At 43.3% G+C, this 17277-nt stretch overlaps 1 protein-coding gene across 1 annotated transcript in view; it reads right to left on the bottom strand.

The window, feature by feature from the left end:
* The window catches only part of ELP1 (elongator acetyltransferase complex subunit 1), a 96540-nt gene extending 83457 nt beyond the window's left edge, over positions 1–13083 (bottom strand). Inside the window, exons 1-3 of the mRNA XM_075862789.1 lie at positions 12886–13083; positions 10256–10425; positions 9675–9827 (exon numbers count right to left, since the gene is read on the bottom strand). Of these exons, the coding sequence (XP_075718904.1) occupies positions 9675–9827; positions 10256–10405 (303 nt within the window). The 5' untranslated portion in view covers positions 10406–10425; positions 12886–13083. The remainder of the gene's footprint in view (positions 1–9674; positions 9828–10255; positions 10426–12885) is intronic.
* Between the last annotated feature and the right edge of the window lie 4194 nt (positions 13084–17277).

Genomic DNA, 17277 nt, shown 5'->3' with positions numbered 1-17277 from the left:
TACAACAGCCTCCGGTCTGCCATTCACGGAAGCCTATGAGGACCAGCTGGTCCTAATAGGCTTCCTGTCAGTGTGACGGTCAGCGTCACACTGACAGTTTATAATACGTTACACTACCTAGGTAGTGTAATGTATTATAGCAGCCATCAGTGCTGCAGGTCTTCAAGTTAAAAAAAATAAATAAAAAGTGTAAAAACAAGTTATAAGCTATAAAAACAAAAAAATGCTTTTTTCCTATAAAGAAGTCTCTTATTATAGGAAAAAAAATAAACCGTTAAAAAACAGTACACATATTTGGTATCACTGCGTTCGTAACGCCCCCAACTATAAAACTATAATATTATTTTTCCCGCACGGTGAAGACCGCAAAAAATAAATTAAAAAACAATACTAGCATCACTTCTTTTTTTGTCAATTACCCCGCCCCAAAATATAGAAAAGTGATAAAAAAGCCTTTACACAGCTTTGACTGAAAAATAAAAATAAAATTACGGCTCAGAATATGGTGACACAAAAAAAATTTTTTTTTATAGAAAAGTGATTTTATTGCGCAAACGCCACAAAACATAAAAAAACTATATATATATATATATATGGTATCGCCGTAATCATATCGACCTGCAGAATAAAGTAAAATGTCATTTATAGCGCAGTGATTACTGTAAAAAAAAGGACAAAAACATTGTCAAAATGTATTTGTTTTTGTCACTTTGCTTGCAAAAAAAAAAACAAAAACAACCAATCGAATAAAAAGTGATCAAAAAAATAAATAAAATCACATGTACCCTAAAATGGTACCAATGAAAACTACAGATTGTAACGTAACAAATAAGCCCTCGCACGGCTCAGGTGGAGAAAAAAAAAAAAAGTTCTGGCGCTCAGAATATAGCGACAGAAATTGTGCAGTGTCCAAAAGTGGATAAGATTGGGCACCATTTATCAGTGCGACACCGGCCACAAATCTATGTATTATTTATTTACCCACTTGTTATGCCCTGATGTACTCTGCCCAGCTTACATATACCCCCACATTATAAACTGAAATACCTGCAAAACCCCAAACAGAACTATTACCAAGCAAAATCTGCGCTCCAAAAGCCAAATGGCATTCCCTCCCTTCTGAGCTCTGCCTAACAGAACTTTATTGTCCAAACAGAACTTTATTACCACATATGGGGTATTGCCGTAATCGGGAGAAATAGCTTTACAAGTTTTGGGGTGCTTTTATTATTTATTCCTTGTAAAAATTACATTATATTTTTTCAGAAAAAAAATAGATTTTCATTTTCACAGACTTATTCCAATAAATATAGCAAAAGACCTGTCGGGTCAAGATGCTAACTAAACCCCTAGATAAATTCCTTGAGGTGTGTAGTTTCCCAAACCACTTTTGGGGAGATTCCACTGTTTTGGCACCACAAGACCTCTCTTCAAACCTGACATGGTGCCTAAAATATATTTTAAAAAAAAAAGGAGGCCCCAAAATCCACTAGGTGCTCCTTTGCTTCGGAGGCCAGTGCTTCAGTCCATTATCATACTAGAGCCACATGTGGGATATTTCTAAAAACTGCAGAATCTGGGCAAGAAATATGGAGTTGCATGGGGCGTGGCGTGCAACGGGAGCAGTCGCATGACTTAGGAGCTCCGCTGTGGTCCCGTGCTATACTGATCCTGCTAGCATCCTTATCGTTTCCTTACCTTCACCATTACGTCCCGGAGATCCAGGCAGCAGTCGGGTGGTAGGAGCGGTGTTATGGGCCCCACGAGAGGCCAAACGGCCAAGGAAAAGCTGCAGAGCTTCGCCCGGGGAGAAACCCAAGATGGCGGCCGTGCTTCCCTGCAGCAGCGTTCAAAGGGCAGTGAGACACCTGGAGGGACGGCCTCCTCTTCAGCGGTGGTGGAGGAGACGGAGCCGGAACCTACCCCATCTGAGGTGATGAATAAACTCCTGGCAGCCATATCAGCATGCAAGACCTCACTGACCGGTAAGATGGAGGAGGTGAAAATTGATATTGGCCTGATCAGGCAGGATATGCAGGCCTTGAGAGAACGTGTGACGCATGTGGAAGATAGAGTGTCAGTAGTGGAAGACAGGACGGCAGCCATGCCACGTGCTATTTCTGACCTGGAATCCATGACTGAGCTTTTAAAACAGAAAAATGACGACCTGGAAAATAGGTTGCGCCGAAATAATATTCGGATAATTGGAATGCCTGAGAAGTCGAAGGGCCAAGATCCTGGCGAATTTATATCTAAATGGCTGAAAGAAATATTGCCGGACGCACCTTACTTGCAGGCTTTTGCAGTGGAAAGGGCACACAGGGTACCTGCAAGACCTCCCCCGTCTGGGGTCCCTCCGAGGCCGATGCTGGCCCGTTTGCTTAATTGTAACGACAGGGATATGATCCTGCATCAAGCCCGCCGACTACAAGGGATTACATACAATGGCGTTGCTATCTCCATATTTCCAGATTTTTCTGCTGATCTACAGAAACGTAGAGCTACTATTATGGCTGTGAAAAGGCGGCTACGAGATCTTAATATACCATACTCCATGGCGTATCCAGCACGGCTGCGGGTAGTGGAAAACGACCGCTCTTTTTCAATTCACCGGTGGAGGCAGACTGGGTGAGAGGAAGAAGATCGCCCCGCCGCGTGTGAGTGCTTTGGCCGGCGAGAATGGAACGTACCGGAATTTAAAGTTGCCGTTGGATTACCTCCTGTATTGTACCAGATGTACGCCAATGCACCTGGTTTGTTTTATTGCGCCCAAGGAAGGCTGCCACTATTATGGTGCACCCAGGTTGGAGGATAGACCCTGCAGTTTGATCGTTCTGGAGGCCTTGAAAGGGTTATTCTCATCCTTCTCATCTATATTGGATGGACTGCCAGGATCTGTCTTGTGGGGAGAGGAGAGCGCCAATCCAGTCTCACCTTGCTTGAGGAACTTATCCTGTACCGGGAAGGAGTGAGTCGGCTAGTGTGCAGAATGAGCCTCAGCTAAGGGAACTCGGGACTGTTCCTGGTACCTGCCCGATACGCATTTTGTGGTTGATTACTGCCGATTTATGGCTTATACTGAGGTTTGATTTATAGCTAATCTCTGCAAGTTTTGGAAGGGGCTCCTGATGTAATGTGTTACGTAGGGCTGCAGATAGGGAAGGATACTCTAATACAGCCTAATGGCACGGGGCCTTCCCCGTTACTCTTTAGTGCCACAAGAAGGGCATGTTTCGGCAATGGCCTATGTGTCATCTTGCATTGCCGATGCAGTTCACTGTTTATGTGTTAGTTCTGTCGTTCCTGTTTTCAATGCCGTATGTAGGCGGAATTATACTCATTTATGAATGCAAATGTCTAAGGGATTGCATAGTACAACGTGGTGTGATAAAGGTCACTAGAGACCATATATTTGTCCTATCCGGGAGTCGGGAGACAACCTCTCTCCGATGTAGACTTAGTTTCCGGTACCGATAATGACGTCTATACCGATCATGTCATGGAACGTACGGGGGTAGGGCACTCCGCAAAAAAGGGCGGCCATCTTTGCATGTGACCGTAAATTTTATTCTTCCATTATATGTCTGCAAGAGACGCACTTAGTCCCAGATAAAGTGAGGTTATTACACAGGCCATGGATCCAATGGTCTTGTCACTCCTTTCATACGTCTTATTCCCGGGGGGTCTCTGTACTGGTTCACAAATCTCTACGGTGGGAAGTGGTCAAACTTAATGTGGATAAAGAGGGCAGATATGTGTATATACATGCATACATTGAAACTATACCCTTTGTATTACTGGGATTATATGTTCCGCCCCCGGCGAATGTACAGATTTTGCATGCGGCAGGTGCATATCCGCAGGCTACGGTATTGGGTATGGGGGACCTCAATATGGTTTTGGATCCCAGTCGTGATAGATTCAGGGGGGATGCAGACTCTGGCTCTGCGCCAGTGGCCCCGTCGTCGTTGAGCCGGCTGTTTCAGGAAATGGGACGGATGGATATATTCAGGTGTAGGCATCCAAATGCAAAAGTATACTCATGTCACTCTCTTGGTAGAAACTCTCTGTCTCGTATAGATTATATCTTCGGGAATGCCCTAATGGTCCCTATGGTAATGGGTATATCTTATGAGACGAGAGGGGTATCGGATCATTCTCCGGTGGTATCACGTTTCAATATTCCAGGGCCCATGAGACCTGGCAACTGGACAATTCACCCATTTTGGCTTACCCTGATAGGGCCGCAAGATCGCATACTGGATCAATTGGAGGTATTCCAAGACACTAATGGCTCGTGTGAGAATTTAAATATTTTGTGGGATACCCTAAAGGCCTATCTGAGAGGATGCCTGCAATCTACCAAATCTTATATAAAACGTGAAGCGGCGAGGGAAGAGGGTCAGTTGGCGCAGCAATGTAAAGCACTGGAGGACGGGTACATAGCGAACCCCTCGGAGGCAAATAAGAATGCATGGCTAACGGTGGGCCGCAGATATTTATTATTGTTACAAGAAAGAGCCGATAGGAAACTATTTTTTGCGAGGCAAACATACTTTGAATTGGGTAACCAATCTAGAAAATTGTTAGCTCATTTAATTCGCCACAACTCTCAAAGTTCAGCTATACTAAAGATTAAGGATGATCAGGGACGTGACTTGAATGATACTCCCAGAATAGCTGCCCGTTTCACTCAATTCTATAGGGACTTATACTCCTCCCAGTCTGCATATGAATGGTCCAAGTGTATGACATATATGAATGACCTGAGCTTTCCGCAGCTTGATGAGGCAGGAAGGGACACCCTGGAACTAGACATTACGGGAGACGAGGTTATACAGGCATTGAAGAATATGTCAAAGGGTAAGGCCTCTGGCCCGGACGGGGTTCCACTGGAGGTGTACCTTCGTTATTCTGACCAGCTCATTCCCCCGCTATGCTCCATGTATTCTCACGCTCTGAGGGAGGGTAAACTGACGGACAGTTTCTATGACGCCACGACTGTAGTTTTGCTAAAACCTGACAAAGACCCTAGTGAGAGTAGTTCTTACCGTCCTATCTCATTACTGAATCTTGATTACAAGCTACTCGCGAAGGTACTGGCAACTAGATTGAATAAGGTAATATTACAAATCATCCATCCGGACCAGGCGGGCTTTATGCCTGGGAGGTCCACTTCTGATAATATACGCAAGGTTCAAATTTTAGCTCAAATTGGTGAGGCACTAAAGGAGGACTGGGCTATGGCATCCCTTGAGGCGGCCAAGGCCGTCGATTCCGTTGAGTGGGCATATTTGTTTGAAACGCTACAGAGGTTTGGTTTTGGCCCGACTTTCATTAAATGGATAAGAATTCTGTACAAAGATCCGATGGCGCAAATTTTGATTAATGGAATAACGTCCCCTTATTTTCATCTACATAGAGGTACCAGACAGGGATGCCCTCTCTCCCCGCTATTGTTTGCAGTAGCTATCGAACCTTTGGCGATTCGCATCAGAACGCATCCAGAATATTAGGGTATAGCGTTGGGGGGCAGGGAGGAGAGGATCAGCTTGTACGCAGATGATATGATATTGTACATGTCATACCCGAGGGATACTCTGGGGCTAGCTATTGAAGTCCTGAACCAGTTTGGAAGGTTTTCTGGTCTACATGTTAACTGGAACAAATCTTTTTTCATGCCTTTAAAGGGGGTGGGTTGGTCGGATGCGGAGTATGGATTACAGGTGGTGTCGTCATTCAAATATCTAGGCATTATTATAAACAGAGAACATAGGCAGGACCGAGCCACCAATATACTCCCTCTGATGGAATACATTAGACTTAAATTTAGAGTGTGGGGTACCCTTCCATTGGCAGTGACGGGCCGAGTAAATTTAATTAAAATGGTTATTCTTCCTAAATGTTTGTATGTCCTGGAGCACGCCGCCACACCTGTATATAAGGCCTTTTTTAAATCCCTTCATGCCTTATTCCCAGCCTTTATTTGGGGATCCAATAGATCCAAACTTAGTTTGTCTACCCTGCAGAGACCTAAGCACATGTGAGGGGTGGCACTACCGGACCTGTACATGTACTATCTAGCCGGGCACCTGAGATACTTGCAGCTATGGACCAGGCCGGACCCGTTACCAACACGGGAACAACACCTCGCTACATATTTACAGCTCACACTCCTATTGCCAGTACTGGAAAGTTCTCCGGGAACTTATAAGGCACTGCTTCCCGTACATAGGGTGGCAGTGCAGGCCTGGGTGGCTGCCAAACAAATTTATGCATATGCGGATATACAGGTGGACATGCCGCTGTAGGATAATCCCCTTCTTCCTCATCTATTGGAAGGGCAAGCCCCCCCTTTCTGGAGCGGATTTGAGGTGCATAATATTGGGGATGTTTATGTTGATAATGCCTTTAAGTCCTTTACACAAGAGGACTTTCAAATTCCTAGAGAGAGTTTCTATAGATATTTGCAGCTGCGACATGCTCTCGCGAGTCAATACCCCAGGTTAGATCACGAATTCTCACGATTCCCTCTGATTGGAGTTTTTAGATCACAGGGCCCACGCGGGTTGATTTCTGCTATTTACACTGCTCTTATACAAGCTAAATTGGCCAGTGTTACGTTACCGGTGAAGGATAAGTGGGAGGGCTCGATACCGGATTTGACGAGGGAGGAATGGGCGGAAATACTCTCATCCCCTCTCTCGGCCTCACCGGAGGCAAACAATAAAATGATTCAACTATCCATAGTACATCAGAGCTATCTCACTCCGGTGAGACTGTATAGAATGGGCAGATACCCTAGCACTGAATGCCATAGATGCCGTTTTCCCAGATCTGATTTCTGGAATATGATTTGGGACTGTCCAATGGTGGCCTCCTTTTGGGGGGGGGACGTGATAAAAGTGGTTGAAGAAGTGGTGAGGCAACCGGTTCCTCTTTCTCCTAAGGTCTGTCTATTTGGGGTGTTACCTGAAGATCAGTGGCCATACCACCTGCGAATACTTCTGCAAGAGGTATTGTTTATGGCAAGGAAAACCATTGCACTCAGGTGGATGGACCAGCGACCGCCTAGGGTGACGAAATGGAAATCGCTGATCAACTCGATTATCCCATACGAGCGAGTTTTATATAAGAAAAGAGGGTGTATTAGTAAATTCTATAAAATATGGCAGATTTGGTGTGATTCACCATGCACTCTGTATACTCCGCATAGATTGGCTGATCTCAGGGACCATTTGTTGCAACCTTGACGAGAGCTGCTGGAATAATTGTAGTTATTTGCAGGACTTCTATATCTTGTTGGGAATAATTTGGAAATTGACCTAATTGTACGGTGCCCGATGGGATGTCATTATTGAAGATTACTATGTGGCCTACTATGTCCTGTTACTATGTTAATGTAATGTACTATTGCCTAAATGTACTCCATTTGCTGTTCTTTACCCAAGACATTTGTATTGTGAATTTTTTCAATAAAACGAGTTTAAAAAAAAAATATTGAGTTGCATGTCTCTGGTAAAACCTTCTGTGTAACAGAAAAAAAATGTATTACAAATGAATTTCGCCCAAAAAAAATGAAATTTGTAAATTTCACCTCTACTTTGCTTTAATTCCTGTGAAACGCCTAAAGGGTTAATAAACTTTCTGAATGCTGTTTTGAATACTTTAAGGGGTGCAGTTTTTAAAATGGGGTGATTTATGGGGTCTATCTAGTACATAAGGCCCTCAAAGCCACTTCAGAACTGAATTGGTCCTTGACAAAATAACCTTTTGAAATTTTCTTGAAAACGTGAGAAATTCCTGCTAAAGTTCTAAGCCTTGTAACGTCCTAGAAAAATAAAATAATGTTCAAAAAACAATGCAAATATAAAGTAGACATATGGAGTATGTTAATTAGCAACAATTTTGTGTGGTATTACTATCTGTTTTACCATGTAGATTACATTTAAAATTAGAAAAATTTGAATTTTTGCAAATTTTCTTTAAATTTTGGCGTTTTTCACAAATAAGCTATGAAATTATTGACCAAATTTTTTCACTAACAAATTACAATATGTCACGAGAAAACAATCTCTGAATTGCTTGGATAGGCAAAAGCATTTCAGAGTGATTACCACATAAAATTACACGTCAGATTTGAAAAAATGGGGCTGGTCATTGAGGCATCGAGGACCCTTGGTCCTGAAAGGGTTAAAGGGGTTTTCCCCATCAGAGACATTTATGACATAGCCACAGGATGTGTCATAAATGTCAGATAGATGCGGGTCCCACCAATCTCTAGAATGGGAGCCTCTAAATTCTGTTCTACCACTCTGTTGTGGCCGACGTGTGTAATTACCGACCATGAATTATGGAAACGGCGTTGCTCGCATGCTACACTGCTTCCGTAACTGCCATTCACTACTATGGAAGTTACGGAAACAGTGTAGCTCATTGAGCTACGCTGTTTCCATAATTCATTGTTGGAAATCACACGCTTTAATCACGACACAGAGCAGTAGAACGGAGTTTAGGGGGCCCCGTTCTAGAGATCGGTGCAGGCACCAGAAGTGAGACACGCATCTATCTGACATACCCCGTGGATATGTCATAGATGTCTCAGATGGGAAAACCCCTTTAAGTTTAGTTTTAGGGTATGTTCACACGCCCTATTTACGGACGTAATTTGGGCGTTTTACGCCTTGAATTACGTCCGTAAATATGGCTCCAAACATCTGCCCATTGAAATCAATGGGTTTACGATGTTCTGTGCGCACTGTGCATGTCACTTCTTGAGACGTAATTGGAACAATTTTTCATTGACTCCATTGAAAAACAGCTCCAATTACGTCCGTAATTGACGCCGCGAAAAACGCGAGTACGAGCAATTACGTCTGAAATTCAGGAGCGGTTTTCGCCTGAAAACAGCTCCGTAATATCAGGCGTATTGGACGCTGCCGTGTGGACATACCCTTATTTCTCAAGGATGTGCCCTCTCGTCATTCTTTGTCTGGTCACTTATACAAGATCATATTGCCCACTCTGTAGGCTGAGACTCATGCATGTTTCAGTAAAGTGAAGAGGATGAGAGGAAAAGCGGAGTGGGGGATCTGTGGGTGACCAGATGACAGGAAAAGCAATATGACGGACGATGGAAGTTGCTAGAAACAACTACTTCTTGTCAAAGATCCCGAAGGCAGAAGTTTAGAGCTGAGGTTACAAGAGAAAGTGCACAGTTAGGCTATGTTCACACAGGGTATTTTGCCGAGTTTTTTGACGCGGAAACCGCGTCGCAAAACTCAGCAGAAACGGCCCGAGAACGCCTCCCATTGATTTCAATGGGAGGCGTCGGCGTCTTTTTCCCGCGAGCAGTAAAACTGCCTCGCGGGAAAAAGAAGCGACATGCCCTATCTTTGGGCGCTTCCGCCTCTGACCTCCCATTGACTTCAATGGGAGGCAGGAGAAAGCGTATATCTCGCTGTTTTATGCCCGCGGCGCTCAATGGCCGCGGGCGAAAAACGGCGCGATAATTGCTGCGAAAATCGGCGTGCAGGGAGAGGAATATCTGCCTCAAAGTTCCAAACGGAATTTTGAGGCAGATATTCCTCCCCCAAAATACTCCGTGTGAACATAGCCTTACAGGACTCTTTGTAAGGAGGTATTTTTTAAATAAAGCAATATTAAACAATTACCTGGCCAGTGTTCAGATTACACAGGATGACATCACCAGTGGCAGTGGCAATGCACACAGACTCCTGATCAGGAACATCTTGTATCCCAACAACCTGACCACTTCCATCCTCTGGTAAAAAGCTCTCAACTGTTAAAGAGACATCTGTAAGAATCTGGGGAAAATGCGTAGGCAGAGCAGTTAGTAACAATGGTAGCGCTCGCAGTTACAAATAAAAACTCTGTTGCCGTATCGAGTCCATAGAGTTTCCATGTACAGACAGAATATGTAAATTCTCTTCTATTCTGCTGACAACGCTATGAGAGTGGCTGCAGGGAACTCTAGTTTGCTACACTCTTCTATAAAGGATAACTAAGGGTATATTCACATGGGGCGGTCAAATCGTGACAAAATGTAGTGTTTTTTTGCAAAATCGTGGCAAACCCAAAAGGTATTTTGCCATCATTTTATGGTAATAAACCGCGATTTGACCACACCGTGCGAGTATACCCTTATATTGTAGACAATTGCTGATCATGTAAAGGCTGGATAAAAAAATATATATATATTTATTTTAAAGAGAGTAATTCAGAAATGAGTCACCTGCTCTGTATTAGGATCCAACTCCACAAAGCCATAGCTTGATCCAATGAGAACTGTTCCAGTGTTTGTACGCACAGTCATGCATTGCGCAGTGCCAAAACCTCGAGTGGCGCCACAGTACAAAGACTTTAGTAACTTCAGGTTTCGCATAATGATTAATTATAAAAGATCTGAAAGGAGAAAAAAAAAAAATCAAAAAAAAAAAAAAATCAATGAACTAAGAGAATGAGATAATCATATAAGGAAAGAATGAAAGTGCTGTCAACAATTGCTTAAAGAGACTCTGACACCAGATTTTGCAACCCCTATCTGCTATTGCAGCAGATAGGCGCTGCAATGTAGATTACAGTAACGTTTTTATTTTTAAAAAACGAGCATTTTTGGCCAAGTTATGACCATTTTTGTAGTTATGCAAATGAGGCTTGCAAAAGTCCAAGTGGGTGTGTTTAAAAGTAAAAGTCCAAGTGGGCGTGTATTATGTGCGTACATCGGGGCGTGTTTACTACTTTTACTAGCTGGGCGTTCTGATGAGAAGTATCATCCACTTCTCTTCAGAACGCCCAGCTTCTGGCAGATCACGCTGTGACGTCACTCACAGGTCCTGCATCGTGTCGGACACATCGGCACCAGAGGCTACAGTTGATTCTGCAGCAGCATCAGCGTTTGCAGGTTAGTCGATCTTACCTGCAAACGCTGATGCTGCTGCAGAATCAACTGTAGCCTCTGGTGCCGATGTGGCCGACACGATGCAGGACCTGTGAGTGACGTCACAGATCTGCACTGTCAGAAGCTGGGCGTTCTGAAGAGAAGAGGATGTTACTTCTCTTCACAGCGCCCAGCTAGTAAAAGTATTGAAAACGCCCCGATGTACGCACATAATGCACACCCACTTGGACTTTTACTTTTAAACACACCCACTTGGACTTTTGCAAGCCTCATTTGCATAACTACAAAAATGGTCATAACTTGGCCAAAAATGCTCGTTTTTTTAAAATAAAAACGTTACTGTAATCTACATTGCAGCGCCTATCTGCTGCAATAGCAGATAGGGGTTGCAAAATCTGGTGACAGAGCCTCTTTAAAGATCTTCAGAAATGCAGAGACCTCCATGCTAAAAGCTGGACCCTTATTTACACTGATCAGCACCCGTCCCGTCTTAGGCCCCATGCACACGAACGTAAAAACGGCTGTAATTTACGGGCCGTAATCATGGGCCCATAGACTTCTATTGGCCACGGGTACCTCCCCGTATGCTTACTGGAAGGTGCCCGGGCCGTTGAAAAATATAGAACATGTCCTATTTCAGGCCGTAATTACGGCACGGACAGGCCCATAGAAGTCTATGGGGCTCCCGTAATTACGGTGGACTACGTGTGTGGACCCCTAATTACGGGAGCGTTGCTAGGCGATGTCAGTTAATAGTCACTGTCCAGGGTGCTGAACGAGTTAACTGATCGGCAGTAACTCTTTCAGCACCCGGGACAGTGACTACCGATCACAATATAGATCAACCTGTAAAAAAAAAATTTGACGTTCATACTTACCCAGAACTCCCTGCTTCTTCCTCCAGTCCGGCCTCCCAGGATGACGTTTCAGCCCATGTGACCGCTGCAGCCAATCACAGGCCAATCACTGGCTGCAGCGGTTACATGGACTGCCGCGTCATCCAGGGAGGTCGGACTGGATGTCAAGAGAGGGACGCGTCACCAAGACAACGGCCGGGTAAGTATGAATGTCTTTTACTGCAGAAAGGGCTGTCCCTTCTCTCTATCCTGCACGGTTAGAGAGAAGGGGCTGCCGATTACTGCAGTGTAATTTTGCAGCGAAAACATGCCCGTAAATACGGGTCGAATACGTGTGACCAAGGACCCATATTTACACCAGTATTTACGAGAGGACAAAAATACGTTCGTGTGCATGAGGCCTTACTGAACAATTTAAATGTAAAAGGCGCAATGCAATGGATTCTATAATCCTCAAAAAGAAGGCTGAAAGGCTAAATATTGTAAAATTGCATAAAATCGCGATGCACTTATCACAGGTAATTTTACGATTCGATCTCGCACGAGATTACATTGCGTGCCATGGGTTTCCAGCCTAAACGTATATTCCAGAAACAGATAATGGGGCTACATAGGTGTATAATGTGAATGCGCCATTCCTGCATCACTGCTCCTGGTTCTTTTTCGTTTAAATAACAAACACGATGACATGACTTCCACGCTATGTCACATGACCACAGCCACCAATCACCTCTGCCCGATGTGATCACACGATGGACAAATACTTTCTGCGACAGGCAGCGATCGGCTGCCATGGTTACTTGATGTGATGTTGTATGGCCGTCACATCATCATATACACTACATACACAGAAGATGACTGGGACAGGTGGGGAGCAGGGATGCAAGAAAAGAAAAGTCACTAAGGTAAGTATATTACAAACTTTATCATTTTCACGTTTTATACCCATGGAGCCCCATTACCTAAGCCTGCAAAGTTCCTTAAAAGGAAAAACAAATGCACACAGCCATTAGTGTTTACACAAAAACCGATAAACCGCATTACACTTCTCTACACAAAACATTGTAACATTTAGTTACTAAACTACAAGCAGCTGCCACACTATACCTGTCCACGTTTCCTGGTCATGCTCCACCGTGACAGCAGCGCTCGGCTCAGCAATAAGGCGTCAGAACGTAGCGCTATTTTGTATTTTGACTGCAACTAAGTAGCTGTAACAGTAGGGAGGAAGACATATTTCCGGCGACCAAGGCGCTTTGTCCGCTCCACGAATATCATCACCTCAATGGCTCCTCAAGTTAGAGACAGAAAAGTGGAAGTTGTTGCGCCTCTAGTGGACGTAATGCCGACCATCGACTTCTGCGCTGTGAAGTGTGCGCGGCCATTTTTTACATGGGCAAACTGGTGAAACGTGTATGTGGGTGATATCTAATGTCTGCCGCATTGTCGTTTCCACGTAGCTGAAGCAGCAGTCGGTTATGCGTTTCCTTCACCATGCTTCCGGGGGTATTGTTTGCTTATAGAGCAAGGGTTTCTTTCAACTAATGAGCATTTATGTATATTCAATTAAATCGCTTTATAATGCAACGCTATACAACTTTCTTACATACATGTTGTGTGATCTCATTCCTTACTGGTTTCAAGATCTCTGCTTTCTGTTGAATGGAAATATTTTAATTACTTAGCTGAATACCAGCCATCACGTCCAGCTGTCCGAGATATACAACTGTCAGGCAAGGTGTTCACACCACGTTTTCAGCCTGTGTCGAGTTTATTACGTTAAAAAAAAAATAAAAAATAGTACTGTAAGATGTGATGTAACCATAGACGTATGTCCTCATGTCATACATTCAACAGGTTATATCTGGATACCTTTTCCAGGGTACTGTGTACATGTTATCATGGACATCCCCATTAACCCCTTAGGGTATGGTCCCACGTAGGGGTAGCCGAAACCACACTTAGGCCACATTAACATCGTGTTTGTGCTGTCCGCCGAGCGTATACGTTTTTAACCCCTTCCCTCTTTAGCCACTTTTGACCTTCCTGACAGAGCCTCATTTTTCAAATCTGACATGTCACTTTATGTGGTAATAACTCTGGAATGCTTTCACCTATCCAAGCGGTTCTGAGAATGTTTTCTCGTGACACATTGCACTTTAAGTTACTGGCAAAATTTGCTCGATATGTTCAGTATTTAATTGTGAAAAACACCAAAAATTTGCGAAAAATTGCAAAAATTAGCATTTTTCTCAATTTAAATGTATCTGCTTGTAAGACAGGCAGTTATACCACCCAAAATTGTTGCTAATTAACATCCCCCATATGTCTACTTTAGATTGGCATCGTTTTTTGAACATACTTTTATTTTTCTAGGACGTTACAAGGCTTAGAACTTTAGCAGCAATTTCTCACATTTTCAAGAAAATTTCAGAAGGCTATTTTTACAGGGGCCAGTTCAGTTGTGAAGTGGCTTTGAGGGCCTTCTATATTAGAAACCCCCAAAAAGTCATCCCATTTTAAAAACTTCACCCCTCAAAGTATTCAAAACAGCATTTAGAAAATGTCTTAACCCTTTACGCATTTCACATGAATTAAAGCAAAGTAGAGGTGAAATTTACAAATTTCATATTTTTTTGCAGAAATAAATTTTTAATACAATTTTTTTTATAAAACAAGGTTTTACCAGAGAAATGCAACTCAATATTTGTTGCCCAGTTTCTGCAGTTTTAGGAAATATCCCACATGTGGCCGTAGCGTGCTACTGGACTGAAGCATCGGCCTCAGAAGCAAAGGAGCACCTAGAGGATTTTGGGGCCTTATTTTTGTTAGAATATATTTTAGGCACCATGTCAGGTTTGAAGGGCTCTTGCGGTGCCAAAACAGTAAAAATCCCCCAAAAGTGACCCCATCTGGGAAACTACACACCTCAAGGAAATTATCTAGGGGTCTAGTGAGCATTTTGACCGCAGAGGTTTTTTACAGAAGTTATTGGAAGTAGGCCGTGAAAATGAAAATTAAATTTTTTCGAAGAAAATGTAGGTTTAGCGATTTTTTTTTTTTCTCATTTCCACAAGGACTAAAGGAGAAAAAGCAAAATCTGTAAAGCAATTTCTCCCGAGTAAAACAACACCTCACATGTGGTAATAAATGACTGTTTGGACACACGGCAGGGCTTAGAAGGGAAAGAGCGCTATTTGGCTTTTGGAGCTCAAATTTAGCAGGAATGGTTTGCGGAGGCCATGTCACATTTACAAAGCCCCCATAAGTGACCCCATTTTGGAAACCACACCCCTTGAGGAAATTATCTAGGGGTATAGTGAGTGTTTTGAACCCACAGGTTTTTTGCATATATTATTGGAAGTAGGCCCTGAAAATGACAATCTAAATTTTTTTAAAAAAAATGTAGGTTTAGCTAATTTTTTCTCATTTCCACAAGGACTAAAGGAGAAAAAGCACCATAAAATTTGTAAAGCAATTTCTCCCGAGTAAAACAATACCCCACATGTGGTAATAACCGGCTGTTTGGAGACACGGCGTGACTGAGAAGGGATGGAGTGCCATTTGGCTTTTGGAGTTCACATTTAGCAGGAATGGTTTGCAGAGGACATGTCACATTTACAAAGCCCCTGAGGGGACAAAACAGTGGAAACCCCCCACAAGTGACCCCATTTTGGAGACTACACCAATTGAGGAAATTATCTAGGGGTGTAGTGAGCGATTTGACCCCACAGTTTTTTTGCAGAAATTATTGGAAGTAGGCCCTGAAAATAAAAATCTAAATTTTTTCAAAGAAAATGTAGGTTTAGCTAATTTTTTCTCATTTCCACAAGGACTGAAGGAGAAAAAGCACCACAAAATTTGTAAAGCAATTTCTCCCGAGTAAAACAATACCCCACATGTGGTAATAACCGGCTGTTTGGACACACGGCAGGGCTTAGAAGGGAAAGAGCGCTATTTGGCTTTTGGAGATCACATTTAGCAGGAATGGTTTGCGGAGGCCAGGTCACATTTGCAAAGCCCCTGAGGGGACAAAAAAATGAAAACGCCCAAAAAGTGACTCCATTTAGGAAACTACAACTCTTGGGGAATTCATCTAGGGGTGTAGTAAGCATTTTGACCCCACAGATGTTTGATAGAATTTATTAGAATTGGGCAGTGAAAATAAAAACAATCCTTTTTCTTCAATAAGACGTAGCTTTAGCGCAAATTTTTTCATTTTCTCAACAAATAAAGGAAAAAAAGAACCCAACATATGTAAAGCAATTTCTCCCGAGTACGGCAATACCCCATATGTGGTCATAAACTGCTGTTTGGGCAAACGGCAGGGCTCAGAAGGGAAGAACCGACATTTGGAGTGCAGATGTTGCTGGATTGGTTTCTGGGTGCCTGTGGGCCTAAAACAGTGGAAACACCCCAGAAGTGACCCAATTTTGGAAACTACGCCCCTCAATGCATTTACCTAGGGGTGTAGTAAGCATTTTAACCCTGCAGGTGTTTTGTAGAAATTAGTGTGCACTCGAAGTTGCAGAGTGAAAATGGGATTTTTTCCATTGATCTGCCAATATGTGCTTGTGCCACCATAACAAGACAGCTCTCTAATTATTACGCTGGGTTTCCTGGTTTTAGTATCACCCTACATGGGGCACATTCGACCAGGCTCAGGAGTGAAAGCGTACCATGTCAAATTGAGGCCTAATTTGGCGATTTACAAAGTATTGGTTCACAACTACAGAGGCTCAGATGTGAAATAATAAAAAGAAACCCCTGAGAAGTGACCCCCATTATGGAAACTGCACCCCTTCAAGGCATTTATTAAGGGGTGTAGTGAGCATTTTCACCCCACAGGTCTTTTCCATAAATGATTGCACTGTGTATATATTTCCCTAGATATACCATTCAGTGGCAAATATGTCATACCCAGCTTATGACGCTGGAGACACACACCCCAAAAATTGTTAAAAGGGTCCTCCCGGGTATGACTATGCAATATATGTGGAAGGAAACTGCTGTTTGGGCACGCTGTAGGGTTCAGAGCGGAGGGAGCGCCATTTGGCTTTTGGAGAGCGGATTTTGCTTGGTAGTAGATTTGTTTGAGTATTGCTGGTGTTTCCGTTTATAATGTGGGGGTACATGTAAGCTGGGCAGAGTATATAAGGGGCATAGTCAGGTGGCATAATAATGGGGTAAAAAAAATTATAAAATGATCCATAGATGTGTGTTACGCTGTGAAGCAATTGTTTCTGCACAGGCCGGTGTTGCACTGATATATGGCGTCCTTTCTTATGCCCCTTTTGGTCCACACTCCACACCTTTGCAGTTTGGGGAAATTTGCTGGGAAGTGTTGTCCTGGTATAATACGGGCACCCTCGTTTCCAGCAGATATGTTTGGACTCTCCCCTTCCTGGTTCCCTAACTTTAGGTCCTTGATAAATCGCCTCTTGAAACAGAAGAAACGTTCCCCTCGGACCTGCACAACTGCATATTTTTTTATTTCCT

The sequence above is a fragment of the Rhinoderma darwinii genome, chromosome 1 (assembly GCF_050947455.1).
Source record: "Rhinoderma darwinii isolate aRhiDar2 chromosome 1, aRhiDar2.hap1, whole genome shotgun sequence".
Lineage (NCBI taxonomy): Eukaryota > Metazoa > Chordata > Amphibia > Anura > Rhinodermatidae > Rhinoderma > Rhinoderma darwinii.
Note: the sequence above shows the minus strand (reverse complement) of the source record. Positions and strands in the feature narration are given on the sequence as shown.